The 20,425-nt window shown below is 44.2% G+C and overlaps 1 protein-coding gene across 5 annotated transcripts in view; it reads right to left on the bottom strand.

The window, feature by feature from the left end:
- Positions 1-392: 392 nt before the first annotated feature.
- LOC112246560 (calsyntenin-3-like) overlaps positions 393-20,425 on the bottom strand; it is a 36,357-nt gene continuing 16,324 nt past the window's right edge. For all 5 annotated transcript variants that reach the window (XM_042312959.1, XM_042312936.1, XM_042312947.1 and 2 more), the window contains 11 exons: positions 16,302-16,414; positions 15,208-15,367; positions 10,180-10,239; positions 9,847-9,995; positions 9,300-9,448; positions 5,158-5,384; positions 3,315-3,476; positions 2,536-2,681; positions 2,150-2,285; positions 1,646-1,830; positions 393-1,511 (listed from right to left, as the gene is read on the bottom strand). In XM_042312959.1, coding sequence (XP_042168893.1) covers positions 1,362-1,511; positions 1,646-1,830; positions 2,150-2,285; positions 2,536-2,681; positions 3,315-3,476; positions 5,158-5,384; positions 9,300-9,448; positions 9,847-9,995; positions 10,180-10,239; positions 15,208-15,367; positions 16,302-16,414 — 1,637 coding nt within the window. In that variant the 3' untranslated portion in view covers positions 393-1,361. The remainder of the gene's footprint in view (positions 1,512-1,645; positions 1,831-2,149; positions 2,286-2,535; positions 2,682-3,314; positions 3,477-5,157; positions 5,385-9,299; positions 9,449-9,846; positions 9,996-10,179; positions 10,240-15,207; positions 15,368-16,301; positions 16,415-20,425) is intronic.

Genomic DNA, 20,425 nt, shown 5'->3' with positions numbered 1-20,425 from the left:
TCAACACACGAATGAATACACTCATCAAGTCAGGAATCATCATCCTTATTACTACTACTACTATTATTATTATTATTATTAGTACTCCGTATTCTGATGGTGTAACCTTAAAAATATACAACAGCTGGTCAAATGATAAAACAGTGTAATTGGTAATAAATAATATGTATATGCAGCTCCCTCTTTAAGAGTACAGACAGAGAGCAAGCGTTGACTGCAATAATAATAATAATAACAATAATTGTATGTACAGAAAATGTAATACAATCAAAACTGCCCAAGCTGAGCTGACATTCTGGATACAGCAGGTGTTGTGGCGCGGGTGTGTCTTTGTCGTGAGATTGTTACGAGAGCGATGGGTGGTGAGTGTGCAATGGTGTGTGTGTGTGTGTGTGTGGGGGGGGCGCTCAGTCGAGTCACTGGGGTTGTGGTGAGGGTCAGGGGTTACTCTATGCCCTTATCATCAGCCTGTTTGGTTGTCTTGCAAAACTTTACAATGAAAGGGTTCTACCAAGCAATACGATTTCACATTTAAAAGTCTACCCCGACAAAAGGAAAGTTCTGAAAATGTACACTTTTGCGTCGACAATTTATTTGATCTAATTTAGCACATCACATACAGTATTGTGAAGCACATCGTACATAGTGTGTAAAAATCAGCTAGAACCCTATAATTGTATGTATTTCTATATTAAGGTTACTATGAATGTGGAACTGAGCTGGAGTCAGATCTGGGGGGCATGTTTTTGGAAGTTGAGGAATGTATAGAGAGAGAAAGAGCAAGAGAGAGAGATTGTGCAGCAAAAAGACAACTAGATTAAATCTAGAGGTGTGTGGGATAGCGTCAGGATCAGGGTTTGTGTCTATATGTGAAGAGCCCACACAAGGCTTTGTGTGAATCGATTGCTTCAATATTCATTTTGTGTGGTGGGCAAAGGTGTCTGAAGTGTGATATAGAAATAGTAAAACATATACAATCCTAACTTCACATCTAAGTTATGTAGCCTCGGTCCAGCCTGTCTCACACAGACTTCCAGGACAATGTCAATTCCCTGTGAGTTAGGAATTAGTGCACCACATACAATTTTTGTTGGTTGTTTTGGTCAGGCGGTTAGAGTATACTGTATATATTGTGCCGTAGAACATTTACGTGGTGAAAGATTCAATGCCCTGTTATTGGCTATAGACCACTAATGGTGCTGTGGTGTTGCGGAAATACAGTGTGCGTTATTGTACTTTTACATTCCATAGACTAGAGGTGTCAGCAGTTTTCGATATTTAAACACTTTGAGGTGAGTGGCGAGCCGTTTTGTGGTTTCCATGGAAATGAGTGCTTCCAGAGAGAGAGAGAGACGATTGGCTTAGTAGCGACGGGGGTTGCCGTCTCTGCCCTCTTTCTTGATGATGATTCGCTGGTCGTCGTTGGCGTCATCGGGTGACTCCACCACTTCCTCGTCCTCCTCCCCCTCACCTTCGGTGTCAGCTGAGATGCCCATACGAGACTCATAGGACTGAGAGATAAATAAATGATAAAATAATCATTCAAATAAATCGTCTCTCCTCTTAAACCAAACTCAAAACTTCCACACTGAAATAAATAAATACAAATCTATTCTATTCCACAAAAACACAGTTAGGTCTTTACCTCCATGGGGTTGACGATGATGGTGAGGGCAGAGTCATCCCATTGGCCGCTATCCTCCTTAGACCCTCCCCCGGTGCCCTCGCCACGGCGGTGGATGGAGCGGATTCGAAACACTCCCAGGATCACCATGACAACCAGGAAGCCCACGCACACCATGATGATGACTGTGGCCGCTCCTGGCACCACTGTCAGAGGAAATTAAGAGTTTTATCTTTCGTTCTTTCAGCCACCATCTGTCATTAATGTCAGTGACACTGACATCTTGTGGTGAAAATGAACCTGTGAATTTTGGTATTTTGAATCTCTATTTTGAGAATGGATAGGGGATTTCCCAATAGAAATAAAAGGGGATGGTATACCTTCATCCATCTGTTTTTATGTGTCTGGATTTAACATGGATCAAAACTGATGTACTCAGGAATATAGAGCACAGTTCTCCTGTAAAAGGTAAATCAAGCAAAAAAGGTCAACATTAATACTGAGGTAAATGAAGTGTGTATAAACCCGAGTTGCGGTGGGGGTTAGGCAGGGTGTGTCCACTCAGCTCCCCAGAGTGGTGAGATGGGTGAAGAAACTGCTGCTGGGAGGCCAGGAGGTGAGACGGGTGGTACAGACTGTCCAGGGAGTGCAGGAAGTTCACCTGAGAGCAAGGATGAATGAATATATGGAAGGACAGACAGAGAGAGTGAGTGAAAGAGAGAAAAAAAGAAGAAAAATAAGCCTCGTCACAGAACCTCTTCCTAACTGAACTAATGCTGTGCTATCGCTCTACCCAAATGCTAGGTTAAAACCACTTAGCTAGTGCCCTAGTATTGTACACCCCCTTTGAAGCTTATTTGCTAACCCATTTTGGGTTAATTACAGCCTCTATGGTCAGTTAGACTAGTTACCTCCAGTGTGAGCTCGTTGCTGGTGTATCTGCCATTCATCTCGGAGCAGGACAGACGGAACCGCCTCTCAAAGCGGGCCGAGCCTTTAGCCAGCCGGTAACGGACGGACCGAAGGACATCCTCATACACGGAGATGGACTCAGCTCCTAACAGAGAGAGAGATGATGAGAGGTAGAGAGTAGGAAGTTTAGGGGCAGTTCAACACTGAGGAAACAGTAAGATGAAAAGATAATGCTACAGTTTGTGAACGTGATACAGAGGTGAGACGCAATATGCAACATAGCCTTATGTGTAATTTCAAAATCCCAACTAATTGCGCCATGCTGAATATCACTGTGGGCAGTAAATGAAGTGCTTCAGCACACAGACTATCCCCCTGGTGCAGTTTTCCTAAACTTTTCTTTGTTTTACTTTGGAAATAAAGACCCACTCCAGCCTCACTAGCATGGAATTTATCAAAAGGTGCATTTCAGTAGCTGGTGCAGGGTTCCTCATTACATGGCACAAGTAGGGGGATGAGCCCCTCATTTTTTGTCCTCTATTGCTCCTATGTAGTTCACGCAAGCAAGTGAGGAGGCTGATGACATCAGAGCGCACCCAATAGACCAACTCCTTGAATTTTGCAACTGTGCCTACATTTTTGTTGTTGTTGCTCAAAACATTTTTTTTTTTTTACCCTTAAGTATTTTTACTTGGAATATCGGTTTTCAATGAAAACAGTTTAAACATAGCTGAAGTGGGTCTTTAAAATAAAACCGAATAGGGGAAATGAGCGGTACCTGTGATGGCGATGTAAGCAGTGGTGTTGATTATCTCCAGACCCCTCTCTCTCAGGGCATCCATGTCCACCAGGAGCTCCTCCCTCTCTGGGTTTAGCTCCTCCCCCAGGGGCTGGACCTCACAGCCGTCCAGAGTGTGGGCCACGGCGTCTGACATCAGAGCTGGGGGTCATGGGGGGAGCGAGATGAATGGAGGAGAGAATGAGGCAAGAGAGGGAGGGGAAAATGTGGAAATAGGGGAAAGGCAGTATGCAAAGCAGAAAAAAAGGAAGGGAGAGAGAGAGAAAGCAGACAGTTAAAAGGAGAAAAAAACCCACAAAAAAACGGCACATTAATGACTGATTACCCAATCTTATAAAACTACAGATAAAGACGAGAGAACACGGGGAACGGGGGAGGGGTTAAGGCCGGGTGGATTAAGTGGATAAAACAGGACTATCCCATTTTGGAGAGACAGAATAAAGTACATAATAGATTAGGTAGTGAGCCACAGATAAAGCATTGGCAGAGACTATGTTCTCTGTTGCTACACAGCTTTATCAACCATGTCCTGACCTGAACAGACCCCATGCAGGAAGAGGCTTTTATACATAACCATCATCATCCTCATAATGGATGACACACACAGATGTGTGCTTCCTCTCCAATATACAGCCATTGCACACATACATATGATTCTCACATGCACAAAGCACTTCTAATAATAGTACAGGGTCTGTGTGGTCCTAGTTAGTATTCAAGCACACAATCATTGGGGGAAGTTGATGGGTGGAGGGGGGCTGGGTCAGTGATGAATATATGTATAGATGGATTAGCTGAGGATGTGTGTACTTCAAATGGAGCTGAAGTCCGTGAGTTGTTGTGATTCTGGATGGCCAGATAGCTGGCCAGATAACAATGACAAGAAACTGCCTTGTGGGGAATTGTAAGTGACCCGTTTCAGCTAATTCTGAGGTGTTTTGACTGATTTCATGTTAATGGCTAAAATTAGCTCGCGAGCTAACCAACAACTGTAACGATGTATTTGAGAGACAACAAGTGCACATTGGGCAAATGTATTTATGTATTCAATAAACATTGGAGACGGAATATAGTTTACATGTTGTCAACTATTTAAAAAAATAATAATTTACGAGGCAAGTCAGTTAAGAGCAAATTGTTATATACAATGACAGCCTAGGAACAGTGGGTTAACAGCCTTGTTCAGGGGCAGAACAACAGATTTTTACCTTGGCAGCTCGGGGATTCGATCTAGCAACCTTTCAGTTACTGGCCCAACACTAATCACTAGGCTACCCGGCGCCCCGCTCTTAGTCAACCCAGTCTGTTTTTCCCCATAGTTGCGCATGCATCGGTTTTGTTGCTAAACAACCAACCCAACTATATGACTGGGAACATACTTTCACAGAGGTAGGAAACATGCACCCCAATTCAAATCAGATTTGGAAGAAAGACAGATATTACCTCACATTATTTGTCAGCAGACATATAATTAAGTGGCACTGCTTGTAAGTGGAAATAGAGGCAAGTGTAAGAAAAATAAGTGTTTTGTAAGTTTGAGATCCAGGCTTCAGCCCTGTATGACTTTTGAAAACAGGCTGAGATCAGGTGTAGAATCTAAGTAAAATATGCGCAGTTTGATTGATGATATAATGTGTTCCGACTAGACAATGGTCCATATGTAAATTAGTCGTACTCCCATAATTATTTTTATAAGCATCAATCCATGTACAGTAGAAATTATGGCAAAATGCTCTCAAATTTATTAGATTGATGTGATTGGAATGCACTAGTCTCTACCCCCGCATTGTAGTATTCATGGAAGGGCTGTTTGCTGGCTCACCTCCTCCCTCCATGCCCTGAGCGGCTGTGTTAACAGCATGAGACAGGGAGCACACGATCCTCAGCTCTGGGAAGAGGGGTACACCACGGGGGCCCTCAAATTCAGGCGCGGGGCGGGCCAGGTGGGGGCCGACCCCAGACAGGGAGATCTGAGGGGCATCGGGCTGAAGGACCACCAGGTAGCCCTCCAACTGCCTGAGCGTAAGACAACTCTCCTCATTGAAACACCTAGGGGGAGGAGAGGAAAGAGAGAGAGAGAAGGAGCAGGGGGGGATAGGGTACCAGTTATTTCTCTAGAAGTAAAGAGTTTTAGGACTTGACGATTAGCCAAATCAGGTGTGTTAATGTTAGTCTAGGACAAAAGCCTGCACACCCTGTGGATTTCCAGAACCAGGATTGAAAAACCCTGGACTATATGATATTGCATGCATTGTCTGATACTAATTAGTAGCGGATACTAATTGTGCCACTTTTCAGAAGAAAAAGTATTATTATTTGGCGATTCAGTACTTGATTTATGATTCAAGTGGTGCTTTGAGTTGTTTAGTGTGTGAGTGTTGGAACTGCAGTAATACTATCTCTCTCTCGCACTCTTTCAGTGAGCAGCTGCTATATCGGACTCTCCACAAGGGCCTGCTGTCAGCCATCTGGAGGAACTGCTGACCTCAAATCAGTCTTATCTTTAACCACTATTAAATAAACATCCCCTCCTACTACTAACTGATAATCAGACTGAAGAACACACTAGAAAAAGCCAATAACCTCCTGACCTGGAATCAGACTAATCTTAAAAACCACAAGCAAAAGAAAATCCACAAACTCATGAAAACAGATCTCAAAACAAGCATAAAAACACCACATCACTGTTGTACCTTAAATCTGACTAATCTTTAAAAAAACACAACTTTAAGCGCAGCTCTTTATATAGCTCTACCATACAGGGTTAGATAATGAGGACATCCTGTTGTTGCATCACTTCCTGTGATGGGTCAGATACAAAATAACATTGATAGATAGGACCTACATGCACTTCACAAAGTGCATAAATATTTAAAATCAACAAAGTGGATTTAAAAAAGGACCCGTGTAGGCCAATGTGGCACATGAATCCAAAAATAGAAGGAAAAAAAATGTCTGGTTATCCATGAACTTAATACAACGTGCGATACACCGTGGCATTAAAAAAATGTGCTGTTTCAAGATTATATGCTTCAACCGTGCTTCCTCTTACCCAAGGCTAGATTACCTAGTTGGGCAAAAAGACCGTGATTCATATCATCTGCAAATAAAGCTCCACTCCTTGCACTGGGATGATATCCTTCAACATAACAGCGTATCCTTGTGCTCTGATACACTTGCAGAGTAAAAGTTTCAAGTTTCACATGCACAAGTACAGTGAAATGCCTTTCTTGCTAACTCAAAACCCAACAATGCAATAATCAATAACTATGTATTACGAGAACAAAAACACACGCAAGAAATAAGAATAAGAAATATGAAATACACAATAAAGTAAGTACTATAAGTAAGTATACTATATACAGGAAATTTTTAAAAGTCATATCCAATACCATATTTACACATGCAGGGACACTGGAGTGATGGACGTAGATATGTATAGGGGTAAGGGGACTAGGCAACAGGATATAAGATAAACAGAGTAGCAGCAGCTTGTATGTGAGTGGGTGTGTAGAGTCAGCATAAATGTACGTGCATATTATGTGTCAGTGAGCATAGGATGAAGTGATTGTTTGTGTGTGTTGGAGCGACACTGTGTGTGTGTGTGTGTGTGTATGTATGTATGTGTGTGTGTGTGTGTGTGTGTGTGTGTGTAGGGCCCTGCGAGTGTGCATGGAGACTATGAGGGGTAAAGGGTCAATCAAAAAGGTGTCTACATGTTCTACCCCCAAGTTGTATAAGAACCTTTGAAAAAATGAATGAACAAATGATTTAATTCATCATTAGCTTGGGTACCTGGCAACCTTCAATGATGTTATGTAGTTAAACAATGGATAGACATTGAAAAATGTCCAAAACGAGACAGAAACAAACTGGCACCCACATTACATCAACGTGGCTGAAATACTCTGTCACAGAGAGGACAGGTTGTGGTGAAAGAATGGCTTTAGAGATATGATACAAGTAATTGCGAACCAGAACACAAGTCAAAGATAAGATAACTGCCATTAGAACCTGGGGTTTGGGACGACGTCGTTCCTTTAACATCACGCTCTTTCATTCCATAGAATTGCTTATCGACTACTCTAGCCGTGTCCACGTTTATTGAGATCAATGTCAATGTCCAATGTCCAACGAAGAGCTCCCTTCCACCAAGCAGTCCTGGAAAAATGCTGCATTGTCAGTGTGTGTGCCTGTTTGTGTTTCAGTTTGAAGTTTTAAAGTCGTCTGCACAAAGTACAGCCTTTCTTGCAAGCTCTCAACCCAACAATGCACTAATCAATATCAATGTAGTACTGAACATTACACAAGGTAGAGCACAATAAAAAAACATGAGAAATAAAAATAAGAGGAACACGAGAAAGTAAGTAAACTATATACACATGGTCAGCTCCAGTACCATATTTACAATGTGCAGGGATACTTTAGTGATAGAGGTAGACATGTATAGGGGTAAGGTGACTAGGCATCAGGATATATGATAAACAGAGCAGTGGCAGAGTATATGTTGATTGTATGTGAGTGTGTGTGCGTGTAGTCAGTATACATGTGTGTGCATGTCATGTGTGTGAGCAAATGAAGTTAGTGTCTGTGTGCGTCAGTGTGCGTGAGTGTGTAGAGTCTTGTGAGTGTGCAGAGAGACCGAGCAAAAAAAGGCTCAACTCAGATAGTCTGTGTCGCCGTTTTGTTAGCTAATGACTTGGCGATAGAAGCTGTTCAGGAACCTGTTAGTGTCAGACTTGATGCACCGGGTCCGTTGCAGTGTGAGAGCAGAGAGAACAGTCTATGGCTTGGGTGGCATGAGTCTAACAATTTTCTCGGCCTTCCTTACACACTGCCTGATATAGAGATCCTGGATGGCAAGGTGCTCAGCCCCAGTGATATACTGGGATTTGAGGGCCCATACCAAACCTTTTCAACCTCCTGAGGTGGAAGAGGCGCTGTCGCACCTTCTACACAAATGTGTGCTGACCATTTTAAGTCCTTATTGATTTGGACACAGAGGAATTTGAAGCTCTCGACCCGCTCCACTGCAGCCCTGTCGATGTGGATGGGTCCACAATCAGCTTCTTGGTCTTACTGACATTGAGGGAGAGGTTGTTGTCCCGGCACCACACTGCCAGGTCTCTGACCTCCTCCCTATAGGCTTTCTCATCGTCTCCGGTGATCAGGCCTACCACCGTTGTTGTTAGCAAACTTGATAATGGTGTTTGAGTTGTGCGTGGCCACGCAGTCATGGTTGAAAAGGGATTACAGGAGGGGACTAAGCACGCACCCCTGAGGGGCCCCCGTGTTGAGGGTCTGTGTGGCGGATTTGATGTTGCCTACCCTCACCACCTGGGGTTGGCCCGTCAGGAAATCCAGGATCCAGTTGCAGAGAGAGGTGTTCAGTCCCAGGGTCCAAAGCTTGGTTTCGAGCTTGGAGGGGAAAATGGTGTTGAACGCTGAACTGTAGTCAATGAGCAGCATTCTCACATAACTATTCCTCTTAGGTGGGTGAGGGCAGTATGGAGTGCAATTGAGATTGCATCGTCTATGGATCTGTTGGGGTGGAATGCAAATTGGAGTGTCTGGGATGATGGAGTTCATGTGTGCCATAACCAGCCTTTCACAACCCTTCACGATTGCAGATGTGAGTGCTACAGGGTGGTAGACATTGTGACATGGAACCTTAGAGTTCTTGGGAACAGGAATGATGGTGAACAGCTTAAAATGTGAGGATTACAGACTGGGACAAGGAGAGGTTGAAAATGACCGTGAATATGCCTGACATTCGTTCTTCACATGCTTTGAGAACACGTCATGGAACTGGCCGGCCCCGCGGCCTTACGAGTGTTGACCTGATTAAAGACCTTACTCACGTCGGCCTCGGAGAGCGAGATCACTTAGTCCTCTGTGTCTGTGTGTGTGTGTGTGTGTGTGTGTGTGTGTGTGTGTGTGTGTGTGTGTGTGTGTAGCGTGTACCTGAGTGAGGTGGTCAGTTTGAGTGGCCTGACTCCAGGGGTGGCGAAGCGGAGAGAGTTCCTGTAGGTGACCTGTTGCACGGCCCTGTTGAAGCTCTCAATGTCATCACCCTCTAGAACCAGCACAGACTGACTGGGGTTCACATGCACCTAAAAGGTCAAAGGTCAAGAGTTCATGCTCCGAGGTTGCACACCCCTCATAGTCACACACACAGTTCATTCCAGCTATGTATTATCTTTATATATTTCATCAGTACCACCATTTTGGGACTTCAGTTTTGATTGACTGTAAAAAAATACAAATAAATGTTTTACATGTGCACAGAAAAATATTATGCAGTAGACTCCATATACATCAGGAGGAAACAAACCCTTTTTGTACACAACAATCTGAGTAAGACATATACTGTAGCAGTGGTTAAAAAAAAACATTTGGGTGCCATGACCTAGATGAAGAAATAAAAATTCTGGGTGTCAAAGCCCACTCTTAAGCCTGAGCGAAGTGAGACAGTGATCTATAGGACTCCTCTTCAGCAGGGTGAGGTTACCTTCATGCCTGAGCCCAAGGTCTCCAAGTCCCCAAAGTCCAGCCCCTCCCTGCAGGCGTACAGACACTCCACCACACTGTGAGGCTCCACACTCCCTGGCCGCACCGTCACCCCTGACAACAGGCCACGGTAGCCACCCACATACTTCCCTAAAGAACCAGAAACAAAATTAACACAGTCAACACACACAAAAATATGAACACGCACACACAGACATATATGCGCATGGACACACACACACACACACACACACACACACACACACACACACACACACACACACACACACACACACACACACACACACACACACACACACACACATTAAGTCACCTGTGTCTTTCCCCTCAGGGATGGTGTTGTTAAGGATGTCCTTCTGTTTATCTTCTGTCTCTGTGGGGAGAAAAGAGGAAAGGTTAAAGGCTCCATGCAGTCATTTCTATATAAAATTATTTCTGTGTAATTAAGTACCTTACAGTAATAGATTTCCATTCAAATTGGGGAAAAAATGACCAAAAAACATTTCTCAAGAATTTTGCAAGGACTGTCTGAATGGGGAGGGGGAAACTGAAAACCAGCTGTTGGCAGAGAGGTTTGAAACTCTCTTTGTTATTGGTCTATTAACCAATTTACAGCATGGTGATATCACCATGGAAAGACGAAAACTCCCGCCCATGCAAACCTTCTGATTAGAAGGTCCTGTGTAGATTGTATTTTCAACCAGCAACTAGCAGGAAATAACACTAATAAAAAGTTTCATCAGCTGTTGTAAAATATTATTTATACAACAGGTGGGTCTAATCCTGATTGGTTAAATCTAAGATGTTAAAATGCCTATTTACTCTGCGCAATCCACTGTCTCATCAGCCCAGCCAAGCGATTTATAAACGTGATGTCCATTATAAAAAGCATCTAGACATGATCTAACATTTCTTTTAGGATAACATTTAGTTTTCAACAGCGGAGATTTGTATAAACCTTACTGTCTGTCTCTCCGACATTTGTAACATTGTTTCAATATTCAAATTAGATCCCAAGCTGTCCCAGAGTAATGAACTTGTCGGGAGTCGAGATGAGACAAACAGGCAGCTTTTCTCAGCCAGTCGAAATCATGAATCAGCTGGCATCATTTTTATGGATATATACAAAGAAATGTAAATTGTAAAAAAGTCAAACGAAGTGCAGCTAGTTTGCGGTCTTTCCAGTTCCAGTTTAAAGTGATTGTGTTAGCTGTATTATTGGCTAGCTCCTATGAACAAGTGTCCTGACGAGTGAGCACATTTTCTATGCCAGACGAAATCGTGCCGCATTAGCTCATTGTTATGAATGTATCCAAATAAATATAACTAGAAAACAGCTTAAACAATTGCAAATACGGCAACTTTGGTGTTATTCTAGCTGCAAGTTAGCCGTAGTTGGCTAGCTAGCAAACAAGGGATAAGAAAGTTGCCAGCCAGTATGGTAATGGAACATTTGGAACAAACGTCCATGGATACAGAACAAAAAGACTGAACGACTGGGTCGCGTCTCCAGCAACTGAACCGATAGAACGAACGACCAATCGGCTTAGGTAGCAACCCTAGATTTGTCTCGGGACTATATGTTGTGGAAGGATGAAAAAGTATGAATAAATTCACCAAAATAACGTTTTTAATAAAAATATGTCAATCATTTTTTGAACATGTTGGTAACCTGTTGTATAAAAGTGATAATGCCCTCGAAGCCAGTGTTTGTAAGATATATAACACCCGCGCCCAATACATCCTCCAAACACTGGCTTCTCGGGCATTATCACTTAAATAAAACACAGAAAAACAGAATTTTGACTGCACTGGGTCTTTAAAACAGAGAAGGGGTAGAGGATAACAGAGAGAAGGGAGAAAGACAGGTGTGAGAGGAGAAATAAATGTTTAGTAAAAGCAAGAGGCGTAGTGGAAAAAGAGAAAGGAGTGAAAAAAACTGAATAAGAAGGAAAATAAACATGTAAATCTGACAAAGGTGTGTCATACCCTCATAATCTCCCAGCAGCTGGTTACCACACAGGCAGTAGCCATGATGTGTGTGTGAGTGTATTTCCAGTGCTAATTGGTGTGTCCCATTTTAGCGATTAGCGCTGGTGTAACTGGCAGGCTAACCGTCTGGCCTGCCTGTTGTTCTGTTAGCCTAAATAATTGATAAGTCAGTGATATTTATAGAGTATGGAGAGGCAGTCAGAGCATCTCACACAAATATAATTAGGTGAATGAGGAGGGAAATTTCATGCTTTTCGGTGTCAGATGGTGTGTGTGTATGTATGTGTGTGTATGTACAGTGCCTTGCAAAAGTATTCAAAATCCTTGGATTTCTTCACATTTTATTGTAATACAAAGTGGGATTAAAATAAATGCAATTTTTTTGTCAACAATCTACACAAAATATTCAAATGCGAAAGTGGAAGAAAAAAAATGTTTTTTTTTTAGATAAATAAAAAACGTATAACTAAAATATAGTTGTTGCATAAGTATTCAGCACCTTAGCCTAATTAGTTAAGGAGAACATTTGGCTTAACAAATCACGTAATAAGTTACATGGACTGTGAAATAATAGGATTTGACATGATTTTAGAATGACTAACCCTTCCTCTATCCCCCGAACATACATATGATCCCTCAGCCAAGTACTGTATTGAATTTCAAGCACATATTCAACTACAAAGACCAGAGAGCATTTGAAAGCCTCATAAAGAAGGGAAGTGATTGGTAGATGGGTAACAATAACAAATCAGACATTAAATATCTCTGTAAGCATGGTCAAGTTAATAATTATGCTGTGGTTTATACACTGAGTATGCCAGACATTAGGAACTCAGGGTGCTGAATACTTACACAACAACTATATTTTATAATTTTTCTTCCACTTTAACATTACAATATTTTGTGTAGACTGTTGACATGGTAATTAAATACATTTGAATTCCACTTTGTAACCCAATAAAATTTGAAGAAATCCAAGGGGTCTGAATACTTTTGCAAGGCACTGTATATATGTGTGTGTGTGCGTTGCTTTCATTGGTGTGCTGGAACATTTGGTTCTATGAACGGTTTCATTTGCAGAAGAACGTGAACTGGGACAACTGCCAAAAATGTATTTTTGGGGAAGGCATTGCTCTTTTGTAATCCTGTAACCTATTCAAGAAATGTATTGCCAAAGCAATACATTCCATTGCCTATTGTGGTACATTATTGTGTTCTTTTCCTTGCCATGTTCTCATCAACTACCACTCATGAGCAACAGTTTACATAGCCATCATTCCAGGTTATCTATATGTGTACGTAATTAAAAGTGACATTTCTAATTCATTGTTGTTAACTAGCTTGTTATAGAATAATATGTTATTAGTTATCCAACTGGTAGTTACTCTAGTATAGGACCTCTGTAATGTAAAGTGTGGCCCACTTAGGCACCCTTCATTTGCTGACAAGTATTCTATGCAGTGTGAGGTTTAACCGTTCTAGGCAGAGTAAGGTTTAACCACAGAGTTTCTAAACCCAGAGGCGCAACATCGCAACATTTTCCAGTAATTCTTGTGAAACAGGTCAAACAGACCAGGCCAGTGTCATGACGTTGGCCTGGGGGATAGGTTGATTACTGTCATAAATACCTCTTCCCCCCTTTTCTCTTCTCTAACCTACTGAGGTTACATTTTTTTAAAACTTGGTTAACATAGAGATTCTGGGAATATCAGTATGTGGGGGGAAATAAACTATATTCTGGTAATCCGAACAATTGAACATATGCAGTGGTACTTAATGAATATGATGTCAGTTCGGTTGTCATCTGAGACATTCTCATCAATGAAAAGATGACATAAACTCCACAATGGAAAGTCTATACATCAGAGTTATCAGATTCACATGGAATTGTTGTTCAATTTAAATGTTTGAATATGAAATTATTTGTGATGGGATGAAATGTGATTTTAGCTTCTAAAATGTGAGATGTGGGTTTTCATAAATTAGGGCTGCTCACTCAGTGGCCCGCCCACGTGAAGAGACAGAGGTTGTAACCTTTTCACACACTTCCTTCCTATATAAGCGCTTGACTACAACATAACTATCTGTTCCGCGGATGTGAGGATGAGGATCCCATGTCAGAATGGTTCAGAAAAAAACTACAGAACGAAGCCATCATCAGCATGAGCTTTGGTTGCGAATGATATGAACTTTGAACTCTTATTCACGGCAGAAGTGATACCGCCTAGCCGTTGAGTTAGCGACCGCAGCTGCAAACGCAGGTTAGGAAGGAACAGACAGAGTATCCCATCTACCACACAACGACATCACTACAATTTATCCAAGGGACCACCAGAGACATTCTTCAAAGGACAGAGGACTCGGTTTGGCAACACCGCCTTCCACCTCCCACCAACCTACTGAAGCGCAGCTCAGAGTAAATATTTATTGCATTTTCCTTTTCCAAATGGGTGGTAATTTAGAATGCATAAGATATTGTATTTACGATAGCCCAGCTTCTTCCCTTTGCTCCCCCAGTCTCCCGCTCTTTCACTCAAACCCCACCCCTTTTCTTTTGTGTAACAAGCTGTCATATATGTTCCGCCCACGAGGGACGTTTCCTATGACATAAAGAATTATCCAGGTATAATTAATTCTTTGTATATGTTATTCTGTGTGATTAGTTAGGTATGTAGTAAAAAAATAATTAAACCCAATTTTGTATTGCTGACTGATTCAACTTGTTAGCCAGGATTCTTGCAGATAACCAAGAATTTACAACTTTCAGAATATGAGACTGAAGTAAGATGACGATTAATGTGGACTGCTATTGATGTAAAATATTGCTAAATCTTTAAGAGTTTATTCAGAAGATAACAGCTCTATAAATATTATTTCGTGGTGCCCGACTCTCTAGTTAATTACATTTACTCGATTAGCTCAATCAGGTGATATTAATTACGGAGAAAGTATTTTACAGAATAGCATGTCATAGCAATTAATCCGGCACAGCCAAAGACACGACACCAGGGTTTGGGACGTCAATGAGAGAAGTAAAAAAAAATCTTCCTTAGTTGTTTATTTTCTCTAAATCTAAAAGGCACAACCTAGACTCGAGCCAATATCTTAAGTAGTTGAACATTATTACTCTAACCTCATGAAAGTGACAAACTGAAACGTTTGAATTTTTGTGAAAAACAACTTTATATCGAAGGAGTGGCTTTAATTTGCGCATTTCAACACCAGACGACTGTTAGACACGATAACGTGAGCTTGGCTTGCTGACGTCACCATGACATCGCCTACAAGTGTGATAGACTAAAATCACCAATCTTCATACTGTACTGTCTTTGGTTTAACCAATCGTTACCCCAGCAGGCGCCTATGACCAGTCGCTGTCGTGGGGCAGGGTTGGGTATGGCTCCGTTGTCGTGGATGAGGGCGGGGTCGAAGGTGACTCCGTCCACGTACAGTGTCACAGAGGGGAACTGGACACTGAGGGACAGGTGATGCCATTCACTGTCACACACCTAGCGAGGAAAGAAGGACATGAAGACACAATAGGTCAAAGGTCAAGAAACAGCTGAACACTTGGGTTGTGTACACAAAACAGGAGAACTAAAAAAAATCTACTAGATGTGCTACATGAACTTATCCCATATAATATCTAAATGTTTCTAAATGTTTTATCCCTTTTGTTTCTACTGAACACCACCCATGACACCAGACTGAGCACTGTAACATATATTGTTGCAGAAGAGAGACAGAGGGATATGCCAAATCTTATCTGTATCAGCTTGGCCCCTATAATCCTACCCAGTTTAAGCTGTCTACGACCAGTAACCCCAGCCAAAACCACTTAGTCCCCCCTCCAACCAAAACCACACAACCCCACCATCCCCTTATCCCCTCTGCCCCTGCCTCTCATCCAAATCCTATTCTTTCCAATCCCCTTGCTCTTTGTCCATTCCCATATTTACAAATTCCCCCAAGGGAAATATCCTTGCCTAGCAGGTAGAGCATTGCGACAGTAACCAAAAGGTTGCATGTTTGAATCCCCAAGCCGGCAAGGTGAAAAAATCTGCTGTTCTGCCCTTGAGCTAAGCAGTTAACCCCCACAACAACTGCCGATGATGTCGATTAAGGTAGTTCCCCGCACCTCTCTGATTCAGAAGGGTAGGGTTAAACGCAGAAGACACATTTCGGTTGAATGCATTCAGTTGTGTAACTGACTAGGTCTTCCCTTTCCCTTGTAGCTAGCGAGTCTGCCTTGAGATCAGGAGCCCTGGGTTGTAACCCTACTTAATGCAGTTGTCTTCAAAATAAATAAATAAATACAAATTAAACTGGCATTAAGTGAGCGTTGGCGTTTTTGAATGGTTCTTTCACTCATAGCTCTCCTTCTAGCAACAGTTTATTGAAGAAAATCTGTTCCAGCCTCATCCAGCAGCATTCCCATAGTACCTGCTCCAGTTTCCAGAGGAATTTTACGGGCCGCGCAGCGGAGACGTCGGGCCAGTAGAAAAGAGATAGACGGCAGCCGTGAACAGAGAGAGAGTAGTGGGAGAAGGAGTCGTCTGAGGAACAGGGAGAGGAGACTGGCAGTCAGTAGACAGAAAACAGCATTTAAGACAAAACTTGCAGACGGAATATGAGATACAGGCAGTGCATCTCACAACAAAAGGCTTTTCATATTTCCTCGCCATAGTCTTCATAGAATTAGACTGAAGCAGAGCCATAAAGATACAGTGTACATAGCGGTGGGAAGTAGGGGTGCTGAGGGTACTGTATCAAAAAATATATATATACAGTACCAGTCAAAAGTTTGGACACCTACTCATTCCAGAGTTCTTCTTGATTTTGACAATTTTCTACACTGTAGAATAATAATGAAGACATCAAAACTATGAAATAACACATACGAATTGTGTAGTAACCAAAAAAAGTGTTAAACAAATCACAATATATTTTATATTCTTCACCTTACCTACCCTGGAGCGCTTCGCTGGAGAGTCTGGAACTTGTTGGGCGTTATCGAGGGTTGTCGCCTGGGCTACGGCCGTGTGGGAACAACAGTTGGCCTATGCTTCAGTCTGGAGGGGTTTGTGGCAGAGGTGATGGTTTTCGATTCTCCGGGAGAGAGGCTGCCTGGAAGTTACTCCAGCTTTGGCAAGACTTGTGCAATGTGGTAGACTATGCAGTGGATTTCTGCACGTTGGCAGCTGAAAGTGCATGGAACCTGTAATCGCTGAGCGGCTACGGGGATGTAGGAAAATCGACCTCGCCTCCGAGGCATCCCAAAAGTCCCTGACGTCTCCATGGCCGAGAACACTCGAGGATAGCCGAGTTCCCCCGAGAGTCTCCAAAGTCTGCCGATTTACCTCTTCCCGAGCTGATGCAACTAGGCAGAGAGAGGCTGTCCCCAGCCGAACGTCTTTCCACCGGCTTCACACGAAGAGTTGTATTGCGGGACTACTGGTCATTTAGTGTCCTTCTGTCCACTAAAAGATCAGGCTCACCAGGTAGGGGCGAGTACTCTGGTGGGCCATATGGAGAATTTTTCCTCTCCCCTTACTCGCACCCCTTTCCATGCCATCCTGCTGTGGGGGAACCAGTCGAAATCTCTCCGGGTACTCCTCAACTCTGGGGCCAATAAGAGTTTGATAGACGCTACCCTGACGTCTGAGCTAGGCATCCCCACTCAGCCCCGCTCCATTCCCATGAATGTTAGAGCGTTGGACGGGGCCAGGTCACCTGCAATATCACTCCCATCAATCTACGAGTGTCATGGAATCACAGCGAGGCAATTCAATTCATGCTAATTAAGTCTCCTCAGGTTCCTGTGATATTAGGATTCTCTTGGCACCAGCGACACAATCCCTTAATAAACTGCACTGCTGGTGCCATCATGGGTTGGAGCCCATTCTACCATGCCCATTGCCTGATGTCAGCGCAGCCTGCCCTGGGACATCTTCCTGTGGGCTACAAAGTTTCCCCGGACCTCTTTCATTCCCACGGAGTACCAGGACCTCCGGGAGGTTTTCAGTAATGTCCGGTCCACTTCACTTCCTCTGCACCGACCCTATGACTGCGGGATCAACCTTCTCCCAGGAACCACACCACCCCGGGGATGACTGTACTCTCTGTCGGGTCCATGGCTATCGAGACCTACATCGAGGACTATCTAGCTGCAGGGTGTATCCATCCTTCTGCCTCCCCCGTCGGCGCAGGGTTCTTCTTTGTAGAGAAGGACAAAACCCTGCGCCCATGCATTGACTACCGGGGTCTCAATGACATCACGGTGAAGAACCGCTACCAACTACCATTCATCGCCTCGGTCTTCGAGCTGTTCCAGGGGGCCACCATTTTCTCCTAGTTGGACCTGTGGAACGCCTACCACCTGGTGTGGATACAGAAAGGGGACGATTGGAAGACTGCCTTCAACACAACCAGCAGTCACTACAAATATCTGGTCATGCCATTTAGCCTTACCAACACCCCAGCTGTGTTCCAGGCCCTAGTTAACGACGTTCTCCGCGACATGTTGAACCGGTTCGTCTTCGTCTACCTCGACAACATCCTCATGTTCTCCCACTCAGCCCAATAACATGTGCTCCATGTCCGACAGGTCCTCCAGCTCCTGCTGGAGAACCAGCTTTTTGTGAAAGCGGAGAAATTAGAATGTCATTGCTCCACCATCCCCTTCCTTGGTTACATCATCGCTGCAGGGAATGTACAGATGGATCCGATAAAGGTGAGAGCTGTTGTGAATTGGCCCCAGCCTATGTCCAGAGTGCAGCTGCAACGTTTCCTGGGATTTTCCTACTTTTATCAACACTTTATCTGAGGTTACAATGCCCTGGCTTCCCCCTGTCTACACTCACCTCTCCCAAGATTCCATTCACATGGTCCCCAGCTGCTGACCGGGCGTTCCGGGACCTGAAGCACCGCTTCACCACAGCTCCCATATTGGTTCTTCCTGACGCGTCCCGTCAGTGCGTGGTGGAGACCGATGCTTTGGATGTCAGAGTGATCTCTGTCCTGTTCCAGCATTCTGCCCTGGACCTCAAGTTACATCCCTGCGCCTTCTCCCATTGCCTCAAAACCAAGGAGAGGAATTACGATGTGGGGAATCGTGAGCTTCTCGTGGTGAAGATGGTGTTGGAGGAGTGGAGTCACTGGTTGGAGCGGGCAGAACAGCCATTCATTGTGTGGACGGATCACAAGAACCTGGAATATCTCCGCAACACCAAGCCTCTTAATACCAGGCAAGCTAGGTGGGCCCTGCTTTTCACCCAGTTTAACTTCTCCCTCTTCTACCGACCGGGATCCAAGAATAACAAGCCGAAAGCACTGTCACGCCACTATAGCCCTGCGGCTCCACCCTCGGACCCTGAGACTATCCTTTCCACCTCGTGTCTGGCGACGGCACTCAGCTGGGGCAGAGGGAAGAAGGTCCATGACACCCAGAATTCCCAGCCGATAGAGGGGCCAGATAGTCGGATCTTTGTTCCTGACTCTGTCCGCCCCTTGGTCCTGGAGTGGCCCCACTTCTCCAGAGTTACCTGCCACCCGGGCTTCCGTCAGACCCTCACCTTTGTATGGCAATGCTTTTGGTGGCCTATCATGGTCCCGGGCATTCCGCATTCGTCGCCGCCTGCATGATCTGTGAGCAGAACAAGACTCCTCGGCAAGCTCTGGCTGGTCTCATTGAGCCACTGCCTGTCCCTCACCGTCCCTGGTCTCACATATCCCTGGACTTCGTCACGGGTCTCCCCCCATCTGATGGCAACACCGCCATCCTGACTGTAGTGGACCAGTTTTCCAAAGCCGCCCATTTCATTCCTTTCCCCAAGATCCCTATGCCAAAGAGACGGCCTAGCTCATGGTGCAGCACGTCTTATGGATCCATGGACTCCCGGCGGACATGGTCTCCGATAGGGGTCCTCAGTTCTTGTCCAGGTTCTGGAAGGTGCCCTGTACATTCATTGGGTCGTCGGTCAGCGTGTTCGCCGGGTTCCACCCTCAGTCCAACAGCCAGTTGGAGCAAGTCAATCAAGAGCTGGAGACGACTTTTCGCCCGCAACACCCTCCCCTGCTCTGCCACCGGGCTCTCACCTTTTGAGTGTTCCCTGGGTTATCAGCCTCCGCTCTTCCTGGAGCAAGAGGTCGGCATTCCCTCAGCCCAGATGTTTGTCCGCCGCTGTACCTGGAAGAGAGCCCGGTCGGCTCTTCTCAAGACTACCTCGCAGTATCGGAGACAAGCGGACCACCACCGGACCCCGGCACCCCGGTATCGTCTCGGGCAGAGAGTATGGCTGTGCAACCGAGATCTGCCCCTCCGGGTAGAGTCCCGCAAACTTTCTCCCATTTTAAAATGGTCCCTTTCCCCATCTCCAAGATCATTACCCATCTGCTGTTCATCTTCTGTTGCCCCGTACCCTCTGTATACATCCCACTTTTCATGTGTCTAGGATTAAACCCATGTGTCACAGCCATTTGTCTCCTGTTTGGTTACTACATGATTCCATATGTGCATTTCATAGTTTTAATGTCTTCACTATTATTCTACAATGTAGAAAATAGTA

The sequence above is a fragment of the Oncorhynchus tshawytscha genome, linkage group LG03 (assembly GCF_018296145.1).
Source record: "Oncorhynchus tshawytscha isolate Ot180627B linkage group LG03, Otsh_v2.0, whole genome shotgun sequence".
Taxonomy (NCBI): domain Eukaryota; kingdom Metazoa; phylum Chordata; class Actinopteri; order Salmoniformes; family Salmonidae; genus Oncorhynchus; species Oncorhynchus tshawytscha.
Note: the sequence above shows the minus strand (reverse complement) of the source record. Positions and strands in the feature narration are given on the sequence as shown.